Here is an 18,830-nt window from a genome sequence, read left to right on the forward strand (position 1 = left end):
GTCTTAAGTCTTCTACTGGGAATAAAATATGAGTTGATGAAATCTGGAAATTATTGCAGTCTGTTTTTATAACATCTTGCAAAGCAGCCCAACTTTTTTTTCTAGTTGTAAATTTCATATTAACAAATACTCACGAGAATATTGTTACATTCAGTTAATTTATTTGTTGAAATGTTATTAAGAATAATTATGTTACAATATATAATTATTGTAGGCTAACATTTAAATGACATGGTAAAATGTGCCCACTTCCGGTCCTCCCTCGCGGTAGTTTTATTTTGACACGATGAGCGGAAGTGCTCGGTTTATGGGCCACACTTGACGTTAGCGGAGATAATATGGTGGACTCTGTTCCTCCAGAGCCAAAAGCCGCTCCGTTGTGGAATTTCACGGAAGATGCTGAAGAAACGGGAGCTGTTGGTAAGTTTGATAAATCTGAACTTTGTGTCTAGAATGAAGGCAGATTCCAACACGGAACCGATCTCTCTGCGCGTGGACAAATGGTGAAAGCTGTGGCGGCAGACGAGCGGCCGCACGCGGCGGGTTGTTTGGCTAGTTTCTCCGGAGCGGAGCGCTGGTGTCATGGTGGTGGGAGGGTGTAGCTGAGTGAGCTCCTGAGGCTGACAGTGCTGGTTGTTGACATGTTGGGGGAGGCTGAGAGGCGAACAAAAGGATGAGCTGATGTTGAAGTAATTTAAATATTATTATTGTGTCTCTTCCATTGGCTGTATTTGTTCGGTCTCGTTGAAACTGTTAGCAAAGCTCGCTGTTAGCTAGCCGCCGGTGGATGTAGCTAACAAGCTAACCGAGGCTAAGGTGAATTAACGAGCATAGATGCTGCAGGTGGCGGGGTCAGTTTCAGCCCCACATGATGTTGATAAAGGACAGTTAATTACATCATGGGGGCAGTGTTGTCTTATCTGACCTCCTTTATTTATTTTTTAGCTTAAGGCTAGATAAAGTTATCTCACTGTTTTACTTGTTTTAATGATAAAGTACTTCCCAAAAACTACCGACCAGCCTCATTTCTTTCCATAATTCCGTGAAAACAGGAAGCACTTTTCGTGATTTACTGAAACATGTTTTAACTTTATATTTATAAAGTTGGTATCTGAGTCAGAAACAGTCTGTCCACTTCTCAGGAGCTTAAAGCGAATATTTTTTATACTTCAACACAGTCTGAACCCTCTTCGAGAAACTTGGTAATTTCTTTCAGTAGTCTTCAGGAATAGTTCTCCAGGAGCCTTGAAGGACTTTCCAGGAATAGTTCTCCAGGATTCCATGTTTTTTATTTTAGCAATCTGTGTGTGGGTGTGAAATTTAGTTCACACACACACACACACACACATTGGGATGTCTTGATTACAGAGTTTCTTTGTACGATGATTGTCAAAGAAATAATGACAGTTTTACAATTATCACGATTATTATGCTGAAATCAGTTTCCCAGCACTGTAATGTGTCACACAAACACTCCTTATTAGTTTTATTTCTACCTTAAGTATGAAGTCTGATTCCAGCTGAATCTCTACCTGGACGAGGGAGGCTTCGTTCTGTAAACCACGTTATAAAAATGCTTTTGGACTTCTCTTTCCAGCCTGAGCAGCGAGTCTAAATGGTAAATGGTCTGTATTTATATATCGCTTTTCAGTACCTGGAACGAACCCAAAGCGGTTTACATGTACGTCACATTCACACACACACATTCACACACTGATGGCGGAAGCTGCCATGCAAGGCGCTAACATGACCCATCAGGAGCAATTTGGGGTTTGGTGTCGTGCTCAGGGACACCTTGACATGAGCTCGACAGGCCGAGGATCGAACCGGCAACCCTCAGGCTACAAGGGGGGCCCGTCCCCCCGTCTCGGAACCAGGAAAGCATCCAGCTAGATGTGACTTCCAGCTTCCTGCAGCAGAACTGCTGCTGTTTGTTTGGGACATGAATAAAACTACAGCAGTGAAAATAAATAAAACCGTGAAATCTCTAACACACACACACACACACACACCTCAGACGAGCTCGGTGCATCTTGAGGTGTACAGTTGCCGGTCAGAGCGGCTGAAAGCTGAGCGAGCTCTGTGGATCCATCGCAGCGTGAAAGAAGCCGACGGTTCAGATATCAGACTAACGAATGAGCTCAGAGCTGCTGATGACTGGAAGTGTGTAAGCTGATCTCTGCTGGTTGTAATGGGCCAACACACACACACTGGGACCAGTTTTAACCTCTGAACCGTCTTTCTGCTTTGGAAAACATTAGCCGTCTACGAAGATGATCCAGTTCTCAAGAGTCCCTGTTATCTTTTTTTTCTTTTCTTTTTTTTAGTTTTAAGTTTTTTTTATTTTTATTAATTTCATTAACATTTTTTTTTCTTTTCTTTTTTTTAGTTTTTTAAGTTTTTTTTATTTTTATTAATTTCAATTTCATTTTTTATATTTAATTTAATTTTATTTTTAATTCCTGTTTTTATGTATTTTATTTCTTTGTTTTCTTTTTTAATTTTATATATAATTTTTATTTGTCTTTTAAGGTAATTTTATTTTTGCTTTTTTCATGTATATTTTTATTCTAATTTTATATTATTTGAACTAGTTTTGTATTTTCTTTATTCATTTGGATTTTATTGATTTGTTGTATTGTTTTTAGTTTTTTCATTTAATTCCTGATTTAATTTATTTTAATGTCATTTAATTTGTCTTTATCATTTTTCATCAAATCATTTTTAATTCAGATTTTATATTAAAATTTAAAGAAAAATTAAAAATTTATTTTCATATAATATTTTAATTTGTACTTATTTAAATTTCTGTTTCTTTTATTTTAAAATGTTTTTTTTTTCTCTTTTTCTTTTATAATTTTTTATACAGACACACAGACACACAGACACATGTGTGTGTGTGTGTCTGTGTGCAGAATTATTAGGTAAATGAGTATTTTGACCACATCATCCTCTTTATGCATGTTGTTCTACTCCAACCGGTACAGGCTTGAAAGCCTACTACCAATTAAGCATATCAGGTGATGTGCATCTCTGTAATGAGAAGGGGTGTGGTCTAATGACATCAACACCCTATATCAGGTGTGCCTAATTATTAGGCAACTTCCATTCCTTTGGCAAAATGGGTCAGAAGAGAGATTTGACGGACTCTGAAAAGTGAAAAATAGTGAGATGTGTTGCAGAGGGATGCAGCACTCTTAAAATTGCCAAGCTTTTGAGGCGTGATCATCGAACAATCAAGCGTTTCATTCAAAATAGTCAACATGGTCGCAAGAAGCGTGTTAAAAAAACAAGGTGCAAAATAACTGCCCATGAACTGAGGAAAATCAAGCGTGAAGCTGCCAACATGCCATTGGCCACCAGTTTTGCCATATTTCAGAGCTGCAACATCACTGGAGTGCCAAGAAGCACAAGGTGTGCAATATTCAGGGACATGGCCAAGGTAAGGAAGGCTGAAAAACGACCACCACTGAACAAGACACACAAGATAAAACAAGAACAAGAGTTGTTGTTCAATAATAAAATGAATCCTCAAAAATACGACTTGCCTAATAATTCTGCACACCCTGTATATTAATATATTAACTTTTTTAATTGGCGTTAAGTGTTTGTTTTTTTGGCCGCTGGCTTTGATGACAGAAACATGGCGTCCGTGTCACTCTTCCCTGCTGCAGCGGTGATGATGTAATCAGGAGAGAGCGGGTTTATTAACATGAAGAGACGTTTTCTGTCTGGAACTTAAGAAAGAAGAACCGACGTTTGTCTTTGTCTAAACCTGCAGATGGCAGAACATCATGGTTTTTGGATGAGAAACGTTTTATTTATTATTCATTTTTAATAAATGCGGTTTTAATTTAGGCCAGACAGCAAAGATAAGACATGTTTTCTGACTTTTACAAACGTGCAGCATAAATCGGGTCTTCTTCTGCCTCTGGTTCGGTGAATCTTGGTCATATTAAGATGAAACTTCCAGCTGTGGAATCTGTGAGATGTCAGCTTTCAGTAGAGGAGCCGTTTGTTCGTGTTCATGCCGTGGGGTGGACACGGGGAGATGACATCTGTGTTTACATGTGTTTTTGTGTTAACTATTGTTGTCTTAACTGTGTTTGTTGGTGATAGAAATGGTTTTACTGAGCTGGTAGCTGAGATTCTGGACTTTCTGTGGATACCACACATGTTTATAGTTACATCTACAGACCTGATGCTACACCCGGAAACCAGATGTTAACCCTTAACTCCCGGTAGCGGAGGCTGCAGGTGCAGAGGTGAAGCTAAACAGTCAAGCTAAGAATGAAAGTTTAGAGAATTTATATCCAGAAATGTGGATAATGAAGCAGTGAAGGTGCATGGATGGAAGTTATTGTGCATATTGTGAATATTTCTCTCTCCTCACCATCTAGAAGCTGTGAGATTCTCATCCTGCTTTCTGTCTGTTCACCTGATGCTGATATTCATCACATATTGTTCCTTCTGTGTTTAGAAGGAAGCAGCTTCACAGCTTTAAATCCATCCTGCTGACTTTTTACCTTTTAGTTAGACAGCGTCCGTTTCAAACGTCATGCGTTGCCATCCTCACACTTCCATGCGTGTTTTGTGTTGCCGTGATTGTTAAGTCAGTTCCTCCACTAGGGGGCAGTGCTGAGTTCAGAGTTCACTCCCACGAGCCGACGTGAGATTCAGAGGCTGTTCAGCTGCGGTGATACACCCGTACGAAGTAGTTTCCAGCTGCCCAACACGCCCTAAACACTCGCATAGAGTCCGTCTTCAAAGGCTCGCACAATTTCTACTGTTGTGCTTGTCTTTGTTCTTCTGCTTTTGTTCCCCTCCTGATCCTCTTCTTCTTCTCTGGTTTGTTTCTTTCTCTGGTCGCATGTCAGCTCCTATGCCCAGTGCTGCCTCCACCATTTCTGGTGGTGTACCTCCGTCTTCTGCGTCCAGCATAAACGGGAAAGTAGCCGTCGTCACACTGGGAGGAAGATGCAGCACTCATGGTGTCTGGGATGGACATGAAGATTCCCACCGCTGATCTTCTGCTGCTCTGACGATTCCTTGTTTCCACAGCTGATATTGAGCAATATTATGTTTATATTCAATGTTCTGCAGGACCGCATCAATCTGAAAATAAGACTAAAGGTCAGCTCTGCAGCATCACCCTGCTGATGTTTAACTGGAAATATGGCTTTTACTCCGTGGCGGGTGAAGCTCAGACTGTTGGCTGAAGGTGTGTGTGAGAGTGTGGGTCAGTGTGTGTGTGTTGAAGGCTAACATGTTAGTTCTCAGCAGGATGTGAGGCTGCGTTCAGGATGTGAATCATCAGTCTTTTTATGAAATGCCATCTTTAACGGTGACACGCTGGGCTCTGCTGAGTGTGTGTTTGTGGGTGGTGGATGCAGCCTCCACCCCCTCCATCATGGTAACCCAGCATCCTTCGTCCTCCTTCACACTCTGCTGCTTCCTCCTTTAATTCTCCTCATGTCACACTGATGATGATGATGATGAAGAACAGCCTCCACTATGGATGTTATAACCGATGTTCCATCACTATAAATGTGTAAAATCACAATAATCAGAATACTTTATTACTCCCGAAGGAAATTGGACTTCCAGTACAACCTATCCAAGAGTAGACAAACGTCAGCAGAGCTGGCCGACTGAGGCAGCAGCCGCCACGGTGGCAGCGCACCATCCACAGGTGTAGGAGATAACACCTGGGAGAACGGGAGAAGGTGGGGAAAAAGTGGCATTAACACTCCTTACAAAAGAAAACAGTAACTTCCATCTAAATCTCTGCTGTGTGCAGAATAAATAAATCCTACATATGAACTGTGGATTTCAGTAAGAGACCAGATGAAAGGTTCCTGGACCTCTACCTGGACCTCTACCTGGACCTCTACCTGCAACTTTTACAACAGCCAATAGCAGCTGTTCTTACTGAGGAGTGGGAACAGCGGCTGGAGGAGCATCAGTCCCTGAAGCTGTTTATTACCAGGAACTACATGGACCAGTCGGACCATGTCCTGTGGGGGACGATGGGACAACGATGTCGTTCTGCTTCGACTACAAAGTAAAAATAAAATCATCAAATCTGATTTGATTTGATAAGTTTTCTACTTGTTTTGTGTTGGTGCGGCCAGTAAGATGAGTTGTAAACATTGTAATTTCTGAATTTATTGTTCGTGTTTATCACTCAGAGGAAATATGAATATTTGCCATGGAAAACAATTTAAGTGTTCGGCCCTAAATTTTCTGTTTGTGCTCCTAAAAATTGAAGTTAGGGGCCGCCGTGCTCCTCGTAAAAAAAGTTAGTCTGGAGCCCTGCGTGCATGTGTGTGTGCGGCATCGAGGCAGAACTCGGCGTGTGCAGTAAAGAAATGAGTGTGATGGAAGTAGAAACTGTTGTGGAGGAAACTTCAGCGTTCTGGCCGCAGGCTGCATGTGAAGCCGCTCATGTAACCCTCCATCTCATGTAGAAAACTTCCTGATTAACTCTGAGCCAAAGCTGGAATTTAAAGAGGAAATGAGAATACTGGTCAGAAACACTGGTTTCTGTAGAATTCCTTTTGTTCCCAGTAAGGACAGAGTAAATACAGCTGCTTCTTTCTGACTGTCTGCTTTGATGTTGTTGAACATCTTTCCTCGCTGACAGCCGTCAGATGCTCCTTCTTCTCTGACCTACTTTGTCCTGCTGTCTTTTATCTGTGGATAATAAAGTTAGAGGAGGAATTTTCCTGATAGTTGGTGTCTGAGCTGAAGATAAACGACGTGTTGTTTCGGAGAGGTCATCAGTGGATAATAAAGCTCTCCGTCAACCGTCTTTTAGGCAGAAATAAGCAGAACATCAGTTTCATCAGCAACCCTTAAAACTCTGTCACTTTCTGCTCTTCGTGGTGCTCCTGTTCCCTGCGTTTCCTACATTTCATCCTACCTGCACAAACATAGGCTACGGTGTAAGGCAGCACCTTTTTATCTGGTCATTTACACAGTTGGATCATCCGTCCGTCCGTCTGCTTATCCAGAGTCGGGTCGTGGGGGCAGCTGCCTAAGCAGGGAAACCCAGACTTCCCTCTCCCCGGCCACATTCACCAGCTCATCCGGAGGGATCCTGAGGCGTTCCCAGGCCAGCCGAGAGATGTAGTCCTTCCAGCGTGTCCTGGTTCTTCCCCGGGGCCTCTTTCCGGTGGGACGTGTCCGGAACACCTCACCAGGGAGGCGTCCAGGAGGCATCCTAACCAGATGCCCGAGCCTCCTCATCTGGCTCCTCTCGATGTGGAGGAGAAGCGGTTCTACTCTGAGCCCCTCCCGGATCACAGAGCTTCTCACCCTATCTCTAAGGGAGAGCCCGGCCACCCTGCGGAGGAAACTCATTTCAGCCGTTTGTTTTCGTGATCTTGTTCTTTTGGTCACTACCCACAGCTCGTGACCATAGGTGAGGGTAGGAACGTAGATCAACCGATAAATGAAGAGCTTTGCCTTTCGGCTCAGCTCCTTCTTCACCACGACAAACCGATGCAGAGTCCGCATCACTGCAGACGCCGCACTGATCCGCCTGTCCATCAAAACTTTTTATTTATATATTTATATGCATGTCCATAGAAATGATGGATTCTTCAAACTGTTATGATATATATATTTATCATATAATATGTAAATGTCTACATTAACAAATCTGTATGGTGGAATCATCCTACCTGCATAAATAAGGAAGCATTCTTTTATAGGATAGTAAAATGTAAATTATGTTGTATAAATGGATCCATATAAACACAGTTTACATTTGCACACATTTATGGACCATAATAAGACCAGAATAACTGCTAAGCCCTCCGCCACAGTTTTAAAAATCCTGGAGGAAACCTGGACCTGGACATTAAAACTGAGGTTCCCAACTTCAGGCTTCGCATGTGATTTTAAACATTTCAGCTCTGTAGAACAGAAGAGCTTTTTATTTAAGACACTTATCTGAGGTAAAGCCCATTTTGCTCCTGAAGGATTTGGAGAAATTAGTTTATGTTTATGTCATAGCCCGTCTGGACTATTGTAGCTCTCTTTGTCGGAGTAAGTCGGTTTGCTGTTTCCAGCCTGCGGCTGCCTACCTTTTACCTGGAACACAGACATGATCACGTCCCCTATTTTGTCTCCCTTCACTGGCTTCCTGTGTGTTATAGAATTGATTTTAAAATCCTTTTCTTAGCTTGTCGTTGTCGAAGTGCCCCTGCTCCTCCCTCCCTGTTAGAACTGCCACCACCTCGTGTCCTTCCTCGGCCACTAAGGCCTGCTGGGCAGCTCGCCTGCTCAGAGAGGATCCGGCCTTTCCAGTCGTAGAACCGAGACTCTGGAACGAGTTAGCTCTAAATGCTATGCAGGCCTCTTTTCTTCCTGTTTTTAAAACCCACTTGTTTACACTGTTTTTTTTCTAATATCCGAATGTTGATGTTGTATGGGTGCGTTGACATAAGCTCGTTGCTAACATTACCTTCATGTCACAGTGACTAAAGTCCCGGTGTGTTTTAAGGTGGATGTGGTGGATCCAGCGTCCGAGCTTTTCATACCGCAGTTTGATGCTTTTATATTTCTCCTTTTTTCATTCAGTTTTTAATACCCGAACGTTACCGTGGAAATGCAGCAACAGCTGTGTTCAGAGGTGCTCACAATGTTTTCATCGACGGCTCGTGCACTGCGTGTGTGTCTGTGTGACGAATCAGTGTTACATCTGGAGAAGAGACCGCCAACAGGAGGTCAGACAGAAAATCATCAAAAAAAATAAAATCGTGAGTCCCAAGTCACTGGAAATGCGACTTAAGTGCGACTTGAGTCCCATCTCTGCCCGTTAAACAGACATTTCCAAACCAGGAGGGGAACTGGTTCCATCTTTTCTCTTTCTGACTTCGTAGACGGGGCTTCAGTTTGCAGGATGAGGTGAGTCAGTTCAGGTGTCAGGATTACTGCACACATGTAGAAATGCACACGGATGTACATTTAAAATAACTTCTAGACCTGGAAAAGTTCCTCTGATCATCATGTGGAATCCTGGATTTTTCCCCTCCAGACACCTTGAATGTAAGGTTTGCTGGTTTTATAGATTCATGCTGGAAGCTGGAAATGAGTCACTAAATAGAATAAAGATAAAATAGATAAATTCACATGAAATAGAAAATAAAATATAATGTAGATCATTTTAGGGTTGCAGGATATCAGAAAAACGTGTGATAACACTGTGATGATGATGTGATCTGCAGTAAATAAAACCGGATGCTGTTCCCGTGTTTTCTCCACCACGGCTCTGATGTTTGAGTAAATGTGTAAATGTATGTCTGGTCTGGAGCTTCAGGGACAGACTGGTCCATTCTCGCTTTCCTCCTGCTGCTGCCACACTTTACAATGAACTAATTCTGGGCACGTTAACGTGTTAACGCAATGCTTAATTAAGGCCGTTAATTTTTTTAATCGCGCGTTATTTTTTTTTTTTTTATCTGGCCGCTGGCTTTGATGACAGAAACATGGCGTCCATGTCGCTCTTCCCTGCTGGAGCGGTGCTTCTGATGTAATCAGGAGAGAGCGGCTTTATTAAAATGAAGAGACGTTTTCTGTCTGGACCTTAAGAAAGAAGAAGAAGAACCGACGTTTCTAATAAATACGTTTTTAATAAATACGATTTTAATAAATACGGTTTTAATTTAGGCCAGACAGCAAAGGTAAAACATGTTTTCTGACTTTTACAAGCGTGCAGCATAAATCGGGTCTTCTTCTGCCTCTGGTTCGGTGAATCTTGGTCATATTAAGATGAAACTTCCAGCTGTGGAATCTGTGAGATGTGAGCTTTCAGTAGAGGAGCCGTTTGTTCATGTTCATGCCATACATAAACATAAAACCTTTATAAAAAAAAAGAGGATAGACAGACTTTCTCTGGAATGTAGATATTTGTGGAAAATGATGTAAAAGAAAGAGAAAAAAAAAAAAGTCCCTGGTTTCCAACCTAATGACAAGAAAGATAGATTTAAAAAAATATTTTATCCACGTATTTAGAGGCATTGTGGAAGTCCAGAGAGACACTTGCAGCCCCAGAGTTGCAGGTTGGAGACGCCTGATGTCGTGTTTGTAAACCAAAATTTACTGTATTTTCTTTTTATAGCTGTAGGCCTTTTTTTTTTTTTTTTTTTTAAAGGAAAGAGACATTTTGCGCGTAACGATGCGATTAATGGCAGGATGTCATGCGATTAATCGCGATTAAAAATTTTAATCGTTGCCCAGCACTATATATATATATATATATATATATATATATATATATATATATATATATATATATATATATATATATATATATATTCTGGACATGTTTTCTTTCAGCTAAATCAAAATCCCAATGAACACAAAATAAACAAGTGTGTGTTCTTATTAAACTTTAAGTAAGAAAAAACTTTTTGAACACTTAGAAAATACTATATTCATTCAGTAACGGCAGCAAACAACACACACGAGTGCAAAATGAACGTCACAGTCAGCCGGAAAGATTCTTCTGTGTAGTTCTAAGTAGCTCGAGGATTTTTAGTGAGGAAAACCAGCTTGTCAACTTTTGCTGGTTTCAAAGATGAGCGAGTTATTATTTTCCCCTCAGCACTAAAAAGACGCTCTGAGGGAGCACTCGTGGCAGAGACACAGAGATACTTGCGGTATCTCTGTTAATCAGTTAGATTATGAATAAATAAATATAAGGTGCATTTGTAAAATAATAGAGACACAGTTTTACTAACCTGGTTAGAAACCTTGCTGATTCCAGCATTTCAGTCTTGAGTCGGGTCTTAATGGCAGGAATGTTGTCTGTGGTGATGTACTGGGTTTTAAAGCTGGGTCCAGGAAGGATGCAACATCCAAAAGCTCCTGGGCTCGTTGTACTTGCCGTTAAGGTATGCTAGGACCTTGGTTTTGATTGACCTAGTCAGGTCAGTGTCCTCTTGATCTTCAGCCAGAACTGATGTGGCCAGAAGGTGAAGAACTGGTTTGAGGTAGGAGATGCTCACATTTGTCGGATCCAGAGACAGCATCTGTAAAGTCCTGGAGAGGATGCAGGGCCTTGTGAACACCTCAATAACCTGCCATGTAGGGATGAAGGAGCGGCATATCGGTCACCTGACAACACGTGAGATATGGCTTTGAGCTGCTCTAGCACCCTGGCGATCATCTTCGCCTTGGATCTCCATCTTGTTGGGCATTCAGCCATGAGGCTGTGCTCCTTCAGGCATTGCTGCCTTCTTCTTCCAGCCGTGGGAGACGTGTCCCACCAGCAGAGCCTGAAATAAAAAATAATACAAGACCAGTATAATTTATAAAGTTGTGTGATACAGTTATCAATTTAAACACACTCACATTCCTCCCTCCAACTTTTCTATTCATTATTCAATTCTCTGCTATTTTTTTTTATTTTTTTTTAATTTCTTGTACACTGTACTGGTCTAATTACCATAATTTATTTATTAAATAATCTGTCTGTCTGGCACTCACACACAGACGCACCGCCTCTCTCTGCTCACACACAATCACACACATGCGCGGATTCAGTATATAAGTCGCATTACTAATTTACGTACCGATGGCAGGATGTAATCGGTACGTAAAACACCGGAGTCTTGTCAATCCATCCATCACCGTATTCTATGTGTTGTCCGTCGTTATGGATACATGGTTTTCTTCCTGTAGATCCCAGCTAGTAAGCCCATCTCTCAGGCCGGCTGCAGTGTTTTCCCCCGTGTGGTCGTCTGGGGAATAAGATGCTTGAAGGCATCGAGCTCTGAGCTTTAAGTCTTCGTCAGTGTAAGGCACTGTTAGACTCTGGTTTGGCTTCGCTGTGCGGCTTGACCACAGATCAGTGTTTTCAGTTCCGCTGCGACTTTCTGTCTGCATTTCTTCTATAGCTCAGGTATAGCAACCAGGCTAAAATGTGTGTGTGACGGTGTGTACCTCTCATCCACTGTGTTGATCAAAGCCGTAAACCCAGGCTTGGTCACCGTGCTGATGGCCATCATGTCTTTAGCTATGAACTCCGTTATTGTCAGTTATTTCTGCGTGCCGCTTTGAATTATGTTCGTAAGGAGTAACACTTTCAAACAATTCGGTCAGTAATCCCTCTCGGCTTGTACTTTGCTTACTTGAAGTAGAAGCACTGGTCGATGGCGTTTTAGTCATGTGACTATCGTACACGGCTATGTGATGGTTTGTTTAAGTGTTGCTAAAGGTTTGTAGTGTTACGTCTTGAGGTAGCAACAGTAGCAAGACAGGTTCTGCACAACACCTGACGCTGCGCAGCAGCTTCTTTTTTAAACCCAAAATAATTCCACACAACCGACGTACTTTCCTCTTTGGTACGAGTAATGTTCGTCCTCCTCGGGTTATTCTGAATGTTCAGATAAACCAGTCTGAACATTTTATGTGCAGTAAGGCAGGTGTGTTTGCTAGAAATGGATCTATCTGTAGAGGAGACGGACTGAAGGTCTGATTATGCTCCGGGTCTTAGAACTATCCTGCTGTCATTTATTAACTTCAGTAATGTGGGACAGTTAGTTTTACTGCAACTGCTGGGAAGGATGAAGGTAGTCAAGATGGAGGTATGAAGGCAGTTTGGCCATTTGTTTGTCTCTCTGCTCCTTTGTTTGCCTGATGGAAAATCAGGAAAATCAAGCGAGAAGGGAGTGCTGACACCAAACAGCAGCTGTTGATGCTGTTTCTCTTCTTAGGAAAAATACAACCCAGAAAAGACTACATGTAAAATGTAAATTCAACCCATATTTTACTCCCAGTAGAAAATAAAAACATCTCAGATGATGAAACTGAGACGTTTCACCATGAAATGAAAATATGAGCTGATAGTGAATCTGATGCAGCAACACGTCTGGAAAACGTTGGAGCAACAAAAGGCTGGAAAAGTACCTGGTACAAACCAGAAACACCTGGAGGAGCATTGGACAATTAATCGGGTTACCTGGCAACAGGTCAGTAACATGACTGGGTATAAAAGGAGCATTTCAGAGAGGCAGAGTCTCTCAGATGGAAAGATGGACAGAGCTTCACCAATCTGAGACAAACTGGATCTAAAACTGTGGAACAATTTCAGAAAAATGTTCCTCAAACTTCAAAGATTCACCATCTACAGTGTAGAATAGATTCAGAGAATCGAGAGGAATCTCTGTGTGCATGGGACAAGGCTGAAGGTTAAAATTCAAAATCAGCTCATATTTTCCATGAAATGGTAAAATGTCTGTTTCAGCATCTGATATGTTTGTTCTACTGGGAATCTTTGAATTCTATTTTTTTTTTTACTTTATGCACAGAGACCGGATGTTTAGGGAGTTATGTAAATGAAGGGCCGGTCTTTTAAGGTGTGTCAAAATGGCAAAGTAAATTAATATAAAATTCAGTTAAAACAGTCGAGAGTGACAGTAGAAATATAAACTTGTGCAATGTTTTGTAAATAACTTGATAAATGTTTGAAATTGTAGTGTAATTTGTCAGCATCTGTTAGTTTATTGAACCTTTTTTTCTATTTCTGTATTTTATTTTCTGCAGTTTTTTGACCACATCTACCAAAACAACCTCATCACTTTATATTTCCATTTTATTCATATTTACATATATAATTACTTAAATGAATAAATTTTCCATCAAATAAATACAAATAAATTAATAAAATGTTTGTTTTTGAACAGTTCTTTTTTATGACACATTTTTCATGATATTATTTTTATTTGACTCATTCATTTCATTCATATTCTTTATTTATGCATACATTTATTTATATATAAAGAAATAACTGAAGAAATAGAAATACAACTATGAAATAAAAGTGAATGAATAAATGAATAACCCATTGAAAAATGTTTATTTTATTTTATTGTAGATTTATTTCCTCAGAAAATGTATTTATTTCATGGAATATTTATTGATTTCAGTCATTTATTTATCTAATGATGAATGAAACATCTCTCCATTTGTCCCTTGTTAAGAACTGAACTATTGGTTTGCTGGACAGAGTGTAGTTCCTCCTCTCGTCCTGCAGGGGGCAGCCTGAGGAAACAGCAGCAGGGTGCTCCTTTAAGCTCCTCAGCTGATAATCAGGAGCAATCCTCTCAGCTGCTCCTCACGTCTCGCATGGGACACTGTAAAAAGCTCAGAAAGGACATTTCTGAAAGAGTTTTCTGAAGCGGACGCATGTCTGTCCTGCGCTGGACGGAGGAAGAGACCAGATGATGAAGCCAAGCTCCTGAACACAGGACGAACAGCAGCTCCTGAGTAGTCAGCAGGTTAGCAGTTTGCTGTCCAGATATTAGTTGATGATTACTGGACGATGGATTGTTGATGTGGTTCTATATTAAGAAGGTTTGTGGGGTTGTTCCTTCTCTGAGGTAGCTTGAAATGAATCCTGAAGGTGCAGGTTGTTTACATGAAGAAGAATAGACTGTGTCCTCCTCCTACATTATACTATCATTGGTCAAATCTCCTCTGGATCCTTCGATGAAGACTCCATGCCACACCTGCTTTTTATCTTAAAGATCTCAGTTGGTTTTTATTTATTTTTATTCTTTTTATTCTTTCAGGAAGTGTGTGGATAAACGGGAAGTGTGAGCATGAACGGGATAAACGGGAAGTGTGAGCATGAACAGGAAGTGTGTGGATAAACAGGAAGTGTGTGGATGAACGGGAAGTGTGTGGATGAATGGGAAGTGTGTGGATGAACAGGAAGTGTGAGCATGAACAGGAAGTGTGTGGATGAACAGGAAGTGTGACTATGAATGGGAAGTGTGTGGATAACCAGGAAGTGTGTGGATAAACGGGAAATGTGTGGATGAAAGGGAAGTGTGTGGATAAGCGGGAATTGTGTGGATGAACGGGAAGTGTGTGGATAACCAGGAATTGTGTGGAAAATGGGAAGTGTGTGGATAACCAGGAATTGTGTGGAAAACGGGAAGTGTGTGGATGAACGGGAAGTGTGAGCATGAACGGGATAAACAGGAAGTGTGTGGATAAACGGGAAGTGTGAGCATGAACGGGAAGTGTGTGGATGAACGGGAAGTGTGTGGATGAATGGGAAGTGTGTGGATAACCAGGAAGTGTGTGGATAAACGGGAAATGTGTGGATGAAAGGGAAGTGTGTGGATAAGCGGGAATTGTGTGGATGAACAGGAAGTGTGTGGATAACCAGGAATTGTGTGGAAAACGGGAAATGTGTGGATGAACGGGAAGTGTGTGGATAAGCGGGAAGTGTGTGGATAAACGGGAAGTGTGAGCATGAACGGGAGGTGTGTGGATGAACAGGAAGTGTGACTATGAACGGGAAGTGTGTGGATAACCAGGAAGTGTGTGGATAAACGGGAAATGTGTGGATGAAAGGGAAGTGTGTGGATAAACGGGAAGTGTGTGGATAACCAGGAATTGTGTGGAAAACGGTAAGTGTGTGGATGAACGGGAAGTGTGTGGATAAGCGGGAAGGGTGTGGATAAACGGGAAGTGTGAGCATGAACGGGAGGTGTGTGGATGAACAGGAAGTGTGACTATGAACGGGAAGTGTGTGGATAACCAGGAAGTGTGTGGATAAACGGGAAATGTGTGGATGAAAGGGAAGTGTGTGGATAAACGGGAAATGTGTGGATAAACGGGAAATGTGTGGATGAACGGGATAAACGGGAAGTGTGTGGATAAACAGGAAGTGTGAGCATGAACAGGAAGTGTGTGGATGAACGGGAAGTGTGAGCATGAACCGGATGAACAGGAAGTGTGTGGATGAACGGGAAGTGTGTGGATAACCAGGAAGTGTGTGGATAAACGGGAAGTGTGTGGATGAACGGGAAGTGTGTGGATAAACGGGAATTGTGTGGATGAACAGGAAGTGTGTGGATAACCAGGAATTGTGTGGATGAATGGGAAGTGTGTGGATAAGCGGGAAGTGTGTGGATGAACGGGAAGTGTGAGCATGAACGGGAAGTGTGTGGATAACCAGGAAGTGTGTGGATAAACAGGAAATGTGTGGATGAACGGGATAAACGGGAAGTGTGTGGATAAACAGGAAGTGTGAGCATGAACAGGAAGTGTGTGGATGAACGGGAAGTGTGAGCATGAACCGGATGAACGGGAAGTGTGAGCATGAACGGGAAGTGTGTGGATGAACGGGAAGTGTGTGGATAAACGGGAATTGTGTGGATGAACAGGAAGTGTGTGGATAACCAGGAATTGTGTGGAAAACGGGAAATGTGTGGATGAATGGGAAGTGTGTGGATAAGCGGGAAGTGTGTGGATAAACGGGAAGTGTGAGCATGAACAGGAAGTGTGTGGATAACCAGGAAGTGTGAGCATGAACAGGAAGTGTGTGGATGAACGGGAAATGTGTGGATGAAAGGGAAGTGTGTGGATGAACGGGAAATGTGTGGATGAACGGGATAAACGGGAAGTGTGTGGATAAACAGGAAGTGTGAGCATGAACAGGAAGTGTGTGGATGAACGGGAAGTGTGAGCATGAACCGGATGAACGGCAAGTGTGAGCATGAACGGGAAGTGTGTGGATAACCAGGAAGTGTGTGGATAAACGGGAAATGTGTGGATGAAAGGGAAGTGTGTGGATAAACGGGAAATGTGTGGATGAACGGGATAAACGGGAAGTGTGTGGATAAACAGGAAGTGTGAGCATGAACAGGAAGTGTGTGGATGAGCGGGAAGTGTGAGCATGAACCGGATGAACGGGAAGTGTGTGGATAACCAGGAATTGTGTGGAAAACGGGAAGTGTGTGGATAAACGGGAAGTGTGTGGATAAGCGGGAAGTGTGTGGATGAACGGGAATAAACGGGAAGTGTGTGGATAAACAGGAAGTGTGAGCATGAACAGGAAGTGTGTGGATGAGCGGGAAGTGTGAGCATGAACCGGATGAACGGGAAGTGTGAGCATAAGCGGGAAGTGTGTGGATAACCAGGAATTGTGTGGAAAACGGGAAGTGTGTGGATGAACGGGAAGTGTGTGGATAAGCGGGAAGTGTGTGGATGAACGGGAAGTGTGAGCATGAACGGGATAAACGGGAAGTGTGTGGATAAACAGGAAGTGTGTGCATGAACGGGAAGTGTGTGGATAACCAGGAAGTGTGTGGATAAACGGGAAGTGTGAGCATGAACTGGAAGTGTGTGGATAACCAGGAAGTGTGTGGATAAACGGGAAGTGTGAGCATGAACTGGAAGTGTGTGGATAACCAGGAAGTGTGTGGATAAACGGGAAGTGCGAGCATGAACCGGATGAACGGGAAGTGTGAGCATAAATGGGAAGTGTGTGGATGAGCAGGAAGTGTGAGCATGAACGGGAAGTGTGAGCATAAACGGGAAGTGTGTGGATAAGCGAGAAGTGTGTGGATAACCAGGAAGTGTGTGGATAAACGGGAAGTGTGAGCATGAACTGGAAGTGTGTGGATAACCAGGAAGTGTGTGGATAAACGGGAAGTGTGAGCATGAACTGGAAGTGTGTGGATAACCAGGAAGTGTGTGGATAAACGGGAAGTGTGACCATGAACTGGAAGTGTGTGGATAACCAGGAAGTGTGTGGATAAACGGGAAGTGTGAGCATGAACTGGAAGTGTGTGGATAACCAGGAAGTGTGTGGATAAACTTGAAGTGTGTGGATAACCAGGAAGTGTGAGCATGAACAGGAAGTGTGTGGATAAACGGGAAGTGTGTGGATAACCAGGAAGTGTGAGCATGAGCAGGAAGTGTGTGGATAAACAGGAAGTGTGTGGATAACCAGGAAGTGTGAGCATGAACAGGAAGTGTGTGGATAACCAGGAAGTGTGAGCATGAACAGGAAGTGTGTGGATAAACGGGAAGTGTGAGCATGAACGGGAAGTGTGAACATGAACAGGAAGTGTGTGGATAACCAGGAAGTGTGTGGATGAACAGGAAGTGTGTGGATAACCAGGAAGTGTGAGCATGAACAGGAAGTGTGTGGATAAACAGGAAGTGTGTGGATAAACAGGAAGTGTGTGGATAAACAGGAAGTGTGTGGATAACCAGGAAGTGTGAGCATGAACAGGAAGTGTGTGGATCAACGGGAAGTGTGTGGATAAACGGGAAGTGTGAACATGAACAGGAAGTGTGTGGATAAACGGGAAGTGTGAACATGAACAGGAAGTGTGTGGATAAACGGAAGTGTGAACATGAACGGGAAGTGTGTAGATAAACAGGAAGTGTGTGGATAAACGGGAAGTGTGTGGATAACCAGGAAGTGTGAGCATGAACAGGAAGTGTGTGGATAACCAGGAAGTGTGAGCATGAACAGGAAGTGTGTGGATAAACGGGAAGTGTGTGGATAAACGGGAAGTGTGAACATGAACAGGAAGTGTGTGGATAAACGGGAAGTGTGAACATGAACAGGAAGTGTGTAGATAAACGGGAAGTGTGTGGATAACCAGGAAGTGTGAGTATGAACAGGAAGTGTGTGGATAAACAGGGAAGTTGTTGGATTGTTTGTTTCATCAGGTTTTTGTTGACTTGTCAGTGTGTGTTTGAGCAGCAGCATATGACCCTCGCCTGTTTTCCTCCTCATCTTCAGCTCATTAACTGGGTCACTGTCGGTCCCAGTGACCCGCTCTTCCTCCTCCTCCTCCTCGCTGCTGGTTCAGTGTGTTTATTCATCACATTCAGCTGCGGGATGGGAAATGAGAAAACTGTGTGTGTCAGGTGAACTGTTTTCTCTTCAGACTTGGAGAGTAAATATTGGGAGTAGATGAGAAATATCAGAATGGAAACCTTCTCACACTGTTCGGCTGAATTTTACTGAACCTTTCTGAGCAGCCGGTTTTCACACGTGCAGT

The 18,830-nt window shown here is 42.5% G+C and overlaps 1 protein-coding gene across 2 annotated transcripts in view; it reads left to right on the top strand.

The window, feature by feature from the left end:
* The first annotated feature begins 310 nt into the window (after positions 1-310).
* atp2c1 (ATPase secretory pathway Ca2+ transporting 1) overlaps positions 311-18,830 on the top strand; it is a 51,359-nt gene continuing 32,839 nt past the window's right edge. The window contains exon 1 of one of the 2 annotated variants that reach the window (XM_041989101.1): positions 311-420. In XM_041989101.1, coding sequence (XP_041845035.1) covers positions 397-420 — 24 coding nt within the window. In that variant the 5' untranslated portion in view covers positions 311-396. Of the gene's footprint in view, positions 421-15,285; positions 15,292-18,830 lie in introns of those variants that run through there. The other variant, XM_041989102.1, reaches the window with a different exon arrangement.

This window comes from Melanotaenia boesemani, chromosome 6 (genome assembly GCF_017639745.1).
Source record: "Melanotaenia boesemani isolate fMelBoe1 chromosome 6, fMelBoe1.pri, whole genome shotgun sequence".
Taxonomy (NCBI): domain Eukaryota; kingdom Metazoa; phylum Chordata; class Actinopteri; order Atheriniformes; family Melanotaeniidae; genus Melanotaenia; species Melanotaenia boesemani.